The following is a 7806-nucleotide window of genomic DNA, read 5'->3' on the forward strand; positions in this document are numbered from 1 at the left end:
TTACACCATCTAATGATCTACAATTGTATGCTCCTTAATAGAAAACTTACCAAAATATGATAACGTAATATTTATCATTACTATGTCAGAATATCTCTCAAATAAATTAGGTTTCCTTTGCCTTTTATTCAGAAACCCTGTAGGAGATCCTAAAAGACAGAATTTTATTTTAATGAATATATGTGTCTTGTCTTAAACCCTCTGACCTTGGGTCTCCTGGATGGAAAAAAGGTAGGCTTTTAATATGGAATCTCACTTAGAAGGCAAACAAGCACTTGAGAATCTGACTTCATAAGAAGGTCATGCTAGCACCACCTTCGTGGAGTTCTCCCACACCTGAGGGAAAGGAGCAGCAAACATTACCTTTGGAATGCACATTGTGGGCTCGGACAAGCGAGGGTAGGTGTAGGAGTTGTACGAGTGTCCTTGGGGATGGGTTTTAAATGCACTTGCTCCAAATGGCATCATGGGTTCCTGGAGCCCCGAGCCTGACCTGGACCTCTGCCGCATGGTTGGCTGAGGGCTCGTCTGATTCAGGTAGGACGATTTTGGCCTCCTGTCATAGTCCTCCAGGCTGGGTCCCCAGTCGCTGTCGCTGTACACCAGGCTCTCCTTGGAGCACCTGCTAGTCCCTGCAGTTCTAGAAGGTGTGAGTTGGAATGGGTAGTCTAGAGGGGAGCTACTGGAGGCTCTCTGATACTCCCACCTGAGGTCACTGTATTCACTGGGTTTGCTCAGTGAGTCTAAGTGTGCATGATAATCGACAGGAAACCTGGCAATATCGGATTTGAAAGGCTTCATCTCAGAATAGTAGGCATCCCCTTGTTTCGTTTTCACTACATGCCCATTTTGCTTGGCTGCATGGCTGCCTTTATAGTATGGATCCAAATCGTCTCCATAGAGACTCTTTTCTCTGTACTTTTCGGTCGTGTAGTCAGCAGTAGTATCAGATTCACTGGAATACTGTGAGAAGGTGATGAAGCCATTTTCTTCTGAATGGCCTTGACCATGGCTGGAGGCTCCCTGATCTGGGGTGGGTGGGCTTTCCTTCCTTAAGGAGTTGGAGCGAGTCACTGAAATGTTGTCGAAATCCTCCAGCAGGCCGTTGATGGAGGTTTCCTTGCAGGGTTTGTTTCCTCTAACGATTGTCTGGGAATAATAAAGAAAATACTGTTTAGAAAAAACATTTCATGCTTTTAAATTGATGGAGGAATCCCACCCCCACTCCATCCAATTTAAACCACAGAAAAAAGCAGACCCCAGGAACATACCAAAAAAAATGACTAAGAAAAAAAATGTCGATTTTCAGTGGCAAAATAAATATTAAACAAAAAATCTCAAATTGCAATTTTTTTTTCTCACTGATCTCAATAGAGAGATCAAACATCAAAAAGTTATTTAGAAGACTACCTAGGCTATTACTGTCTTATTTATCAGTTTACAGGCAAATCCCCTCTCCCTGTTTTTTACCTAAATAGTAAACTCTAACCACCTAACAATGAGCTGATGATTATAATTTTAACAGTATGTAACTGTTTGGTTATAAAAAGCAGATTTTTTTCCACATTCTTTATTCCAGTAATTTACAAAACCAATAATCATTGTCACTTGAGTATTAACATAACTAGAAATGGGTGCACTTTTTTACTCTTTTATGAAAGACACATAATAATTGAGGTTATGAGATTGTATAGAAGAGGAAGGCACTTTCTAAAACTGTAAATAGGGGACAGAATAGAGATTACTTGTGTGATTTCACTAATGATCAAATATGAAATTCTTATTAAATGTGTAACTGTAACACTTGCTATGGCCACACTTCTGCATATTATCATCTCTGAATATTGGATGACTTGGTAACAATGTAGTTGTACCTGGATCTTAGTGACAAATTGTTTCTTTTAATAAACGTAAATAGCACCAAAATTTCAGAATTGCAAACCACCTACAAAGCTAGTCATCTGTGCCTTGACAGTGATAAGGTTTGCAGCAAAATATGAAGGGGGAGGATAAAGAACAAAGAACAAAGTGTTGTGACTTCAGACTTCCAGGATTTTAAGGGAAAAATACCTTTGAGCAAGTAGCAAGAAGTTTAAAACCATTTCGGTTAGTACAATACAGGATTTCAAACTGGAAGAAGTCTAAGTTGTCCTGGAGCTTATGATTTATACACAGCTTCTCAACCTATCCATAGTGAAAGACGAGCTTTTATTTTTTACTCCAAAGAGTCCTGGACTAATATTTTGGATGATACCCTTTTCTTTTAAATAATCTGAAAATACTCTAAAATAAAAAGTTCAACAGAGAAGTTGCAAAGAGAATACAGAGTTCTCATAGATCCTTAAACCCATTTCCCCTATTGTTAACACCTTGTATTATTATTAACAAAACACCACATTTATATAGATTTCATCGTCTCATCTAGGATAACTCATTATGTTTACTGCCATGTCTCCTGATTCTCCCCTGGTCTGTGACAGTTTCTTAGACTTTCCTTGTTTTTGATGATCTTGACAGTTTTGCGGAGTACTGGCCAGGTATTTTGTAGAAAGTCCCTCAGTTGGGTTTGTCTGATGTTTTTCTCATGGTTTCACTGGAGTTATGGGGTTTGGGGAGAAAGAGTGAAGTAGAAATTTCATCATGTCAATGTGATTTATCACTGATATTAACCTTGAACACCTGGGTGATACCTCACCAGTGTTTGCCAGGTTTCTACACTGTAAAATTACATTCCCTTTCCTTCCCTACTTTTCATATGTTGTATTCTTTGGAAGCAAGTAACTAAGTCCAGCTGCTACTCAAGGGTGGGGAGTTAAGCTTTAACTCCTCAGTGGTGGGGGAAGGGCATCTTTATAACGTCATTGGAATTCTTCTGTACAGGAGACTTGTTCATTGTCCCCCATTTATTTATTCATTCAATCATGTATTTGTATCACCATGGATGAACTCATGAAGATTTAATATATACTTTGGGTTATAATCCAATACTATGTTATTTGCTTTGTTGCTCAAATGGTTCCAGCTTTTATTATTGAGAGTTCTTTCAGGTTGGCTGCTGTGTCCCTTTGACAATCTCCCTTCCTTTTATATTTTAAGCACTTCCATACTTTCACTAAAAGATGCTCCTGGCTCATCTTGTATTTTCCCTGCCCTTGCCCTAAAATCAGCAATTTCTCCAAGGAGCTCTGGCTCCTTTTATTTGAAGACCCTTGTTACCACTGACAGTTTACCATCCTTACCATTTTATGTTTTCCATAATTATCATATGGATGAAATCATACAGTCTGGAGACTTTCAGTTTGGCTTCTTTCACTTAGCATGATACATTAAGGCTCATCCAGGCTGCTTCATGAAATAACGGCCTATTCTTATTTTTGCCTATTTCTTTTTATTACTGAATAGTATTCCATCGTATGAAATGCACTGTGTGTAACTGTGGTCACTAGAGGTAAGAGAGAGAGGTGGAGGGGGGCTAGTGAGAAATTGGTAAAGGGACACAAAAAATGATTACATTTTGTAGTGGTGAATATACTGATTATCCTGATTTGATCATCACATATTGTACATAGGTATTGATACTTAACCCTGTATCCCACATATATGTATAATTATGTTTCAGTAACAACAACAAAAAAAATAAATAAAAATTTAGGTGCCACTTGTCAAAAAAAAAAGATAAATAAACAAGTCAGAACTTCCTATGCAAAAACAAACAAACAAACAAAAAACAGTGTGGAATGTTGTGATTGTTGGGGCAGGGCATAAATCAATTGATTGATTACCAACCTAGCTGATATTCTATTGGAGCATCTCCCAGAGACAGAAGGAATTTTATATATATACATACAGTGTGCATGTGTGTGTATATATATAATTATATACATGTGCATATATTATATATATATTTATGATTTTATGTGTGTATATATTTATATATACACGTGTGTGTACACACACACACACACACACACACACACACACACTGACATCTTTTCTTCAAGTGACAATATCCATTCCTACCCCAACAAATTAACTTGGAAGAAACAGTATCTGTGAATGGGGAAGGGTGAGCAGTCTCAGAAGAGGAAAGGATGAAATGTACATCTTTAATGCATTAAATACGAATGCTAATAACTCAGCCTCAAAAACAGGTTTGAGGCAGCTTCCTGTTTCACTTCAGTTGTATCTTTCCTGTGTACCACTTCTCTATTAGACGTATGTACTGCTGCCTTCTGTGGATTTAAACTAACTGGCCTTCTCTCCTATTCAATAATGTTTTGCACAGATCTTTTTTAAAAAATTTATTATTAGCATATTCATTATTACAAATTGTGATATTTCTTTATGCCCTTTGCCTGACCTATCATTTCCCAGACACCCCCCTCCTTAGCCCCATCTTTAGAATCCTTAGGTTTGTTCTCTCCTGAAAGTTCAACATAAGTACAACGTATTGTTGTACTTTGCACAGATCTTTAAGAAAATAGTAACAGTTTGTCGCAGTGTATCAATTCAAAGTATTTTTAGTCAGTATTCTGGACAGAAATTATACTCCTGCACATTCCTGTTCTCTCTCTTTATGAACAGCAGGCAGAACACTCAAACAAAATATTATCAGTAATTCATGGTCCCAGGCATCTGTGTTGACAGATGTGTCACATGAATAATGACTGCAAAGTATGCCATCATCTTAAAGTGCCTTCTCAATCACTGGACTTGCTTAGATAATCCTTTAGCAAAAATCTTATCCAGACTTTCTCCAAACTTGACAAATAACAGTTAACTATATTAGGTTTTTTCATATTCAGTGATATCTTTGGCTGTATATTCTAGAAAAACATTATTTGTCTAAATTCTATCTATCTTAAACAATATTTCAATTAATCTTTCTCTTCTTTGAATATGTGAAGTATTCGATTCTGGTACCACAGAATCATTTCCAGCATCTTAATGTGGGAAGGAATCCAGAGATCATGTAGGTCCCCTCTTCCTTTTACTGACTGAAAACTTAAACTCAGAGTTGACTTTGCCAACTGATCTGTAGCCGACCTGGGATTTGAACCCAAGTCTTCTTTCTCCCAGGCTAGCCCTCTTTCCATAGGACTCTTTAGACTCCTTTGAGCTAAACAAAATAGCACCAGTTGGCAATGCAAAGGATTGGTGTGTGACATCACAACCCTTCAAAAATGGGTCACTGACATGCTCATTTCTATTATGCATTACACCCCCAGCAATGAGTGTACAGAATATGGATAATTCTCAGTTCTGGTCTCCATTTCAGTATACACTTGCTATGTGATTTAGTTTCATTCTTTTTTCATTACCTGTTCTCTAATTTGTAAAAAGTATAAAATCACTTGATATTTAGTGACTCCCCCCACCCAGGAATTATAAAAGCTGATGAAGGAAGGGGCTACAAAGTAGTTTTAAAACATGCTGATCCCTCAATGAACATACTACCTTCTGGTGAACACAGATGCATAAATGTGAAATGAATTCAGAACATTTAAACACAAATCATCAGTGAAGGCTAGGTAAAACATGAAGAGTATAAAGTAAAAAATGATCAGAGAACAAGCTAAAAATCTAGGTCTGGGGGAAAACAAAGGATGAAATTTGAGGGAGGAAAACAGAGAGGTAATTACCAGCTTGTCAACTTATTGAATGATTGAGGCTCACAGATGATCAGAATACCTTAAAGTGCCACCACCTTTGGGGCTATGATGACACTTGTGATTACAGAAGTAAAGGTTCTCTGCTTATATCAAATTGGCATCACAATCATTTGTCCTTTGAAATTTATATCCAGAAAACCTGTTAGTTCATTTTCAGTAAACTAATAAATGCCTGCACTGTTAGTCTTGAAAATTCACTACCAGAACACAGACAATTAAAAGGAAAAAAAAAAATCCCTCACTGTGTGATTTCTTTGAGATCAGAGCACTACTGAATACCTCCTTTGAAAGTACTGGGTCCTTTCAATCTCCCTATTTTCCCACTAAAACTCTCCCAATTTCATTAATGAGATGAATGGGCCAATTTGTAACTAACATTTTGTTTTCAGGAAATACTGAAAGAAAAGAATTTAGATATCAAAAGGCATCTACCTATGTACTATATCTATCTTAAAATATCTATAGATACAATTTACAACTATTAAAAAGCAACAACAGCCAAGCTGGGGCCGCTAGAGCTCAGGAGAAGAGGAGGAGAGACCTGCAGAGGTCATGATAGCAGGAGAAGCCACGATGAGAGAAAGAAAGGATCACTCCCACCATTTCAAGCCCTGGCTGCTTTGAGGCTGGAGCTAGAGAGCACATGGAGCAAGAGCTGGCAAAAGTTGTGCCCTTTGTATGAAGTTGCTTGGATATGGCAGGGGAGAAGAGGGCCTTGGTGGTGCCCAGGCCAGCAAGACCACTAACAGCGTTCCCATGGACCCACATAGGAGCAAGGAACCACAGACAACTGAAGAAAGGAATCACTCAGAGGCCAGTGCAAGGAACCAGGACATGGCCAGTGCAAGGAACTGGGACATTGCAAGGAACCAGAACATGGCCTGTCTCATGGGAAGTGTTTGGAGTACAGGCAGAGGGGGAGACAGGCCACCGGAGAACACTGGGGCACAGCATGGACAGCTGATCTGCCCTCCAATCAGCACAGAACCACTCGGTGTAGACTGGTCAGGAATATATAACTGCAGGGGGTACAGTTTTCTGAAAAGACTCAGGCCCAGACCAGAGTTTCCACATAACCCAGGTGTACCAGACCTCATAAGACCTGGAAGTGCTTACAAGGTCAACAATTAAAATCTGAGCTGCACAAAAAGCCTTCCCCAGAGAATCAGCATCAAAGTAGCAATGTAGCTCAACCACAGTGCTCAAGTATTGGTTCCCACAGGAAGTTCCTCCATTTTAGAAATAACTAAAGGACAAGAAATTACTTCCAGTGTAGAGCTTAAGTGGTAGGAACAGAGGATAACGCAGCATAGAACTGAAAGAAAAAACAAAAAACCCATAGATCAGAGACAAAGTTTGATATTAACCAGTAAAGGTCTAACATCACCAAAGAACATCTATAAAATCTAGAAGGACTAGAAGCCCCCTGGGCTCCCGAGCCAGGGCAGTGGGGGGCTGAGGGCCTCAGCCATGCCCCACCCTGACATCCACAACCAGCCCAGTAACAACCATCAAGCTGCCACTGAGAAACACCCTGGGGAACTGGGGAGCTGAAGCCTTCAGCCATGCCCCCTTACATCTGCAGCCATCCCAGCAATGACTGAGCCACCGCTGGAAGGCCCCTGGTCTCCCCTGCCAGAATGAGGGGGTTGTCACGGGCCTTGACTGTGCCCTCACTCCTCCTTCCACCCTATTTTCCTCTCTTTTTCCCTCTCCCCATCCCCCAAATCCTCTGCAACAACATGTTAGAATGTAAAAAAATAATATCAATAAATTAAAAAAAAAACTCCAAGCCAAGAAAAAAAAAAAGTTATAGTGTTAACGAGTTAAGGACCCTGTTTATAACCATTCACCTACTTCTAGCAATTGAAAGTCATGTTTGTAAACCATTTGCATGGTTCTTCTTACAAATCTCTGAAATTATTAACTACTATTTTGGAGCATATAGGGGTTGCACTGACTAGAAGCTCTTCTTGACCATCCTGGTGAATCAGTCTAGTTACACTGGTTATTATTTTAATTACTTATCACCTATGATGAGTTTGGTGTAGGGAGTACACATAAACTTTTTTCTTTTTTTTTTTTGTCTTTTGTCTTTTTTTTCTGTGTCCGGCAACGGATCGCAACCCTCAGT

The 7806-nt window shown here is 39.1% G+C and overlaps 1 protein-coding gene across 1 annotated transcript in view; it reads right to left on the reverse strand.

Annotated features, from left to right (window-relative positions):
- The window catches only part of PAK7 (p21 protein (Cdc42/Rac)-activated kinase 7), a 114655-nt gene that overhangs the window by 42122 nt on the left and 64727 nt on the right, over nt 1–7806 (reverse strand). Inside the window, exon 2 of the mRNA XM_008588478.1 lies at nt 364–1149. Coding sequence (XP_008586700.1) covers nt 364–1149 — 786 coding nt within the window. The remainder of the gene's footprint in view (nt 1–363; nt 1150–7806) is intronic.

Source organism: Galeopterus variegatus, unplaced genomic scaffold, assembly GCF_000696425.1.
Source record: "Galeopterus variegatus unplaced genomic scaffold, G_variegatus-3.0.2 Scaffold4860, whole genome shotgun sequence".
Taxonomy (NCBI): Eukaryota; Metazoa; Chordata; class Mammalia; order Dermoptera; family Cynocephalidae; genus Galeopterus; species Galeopterus variegatus.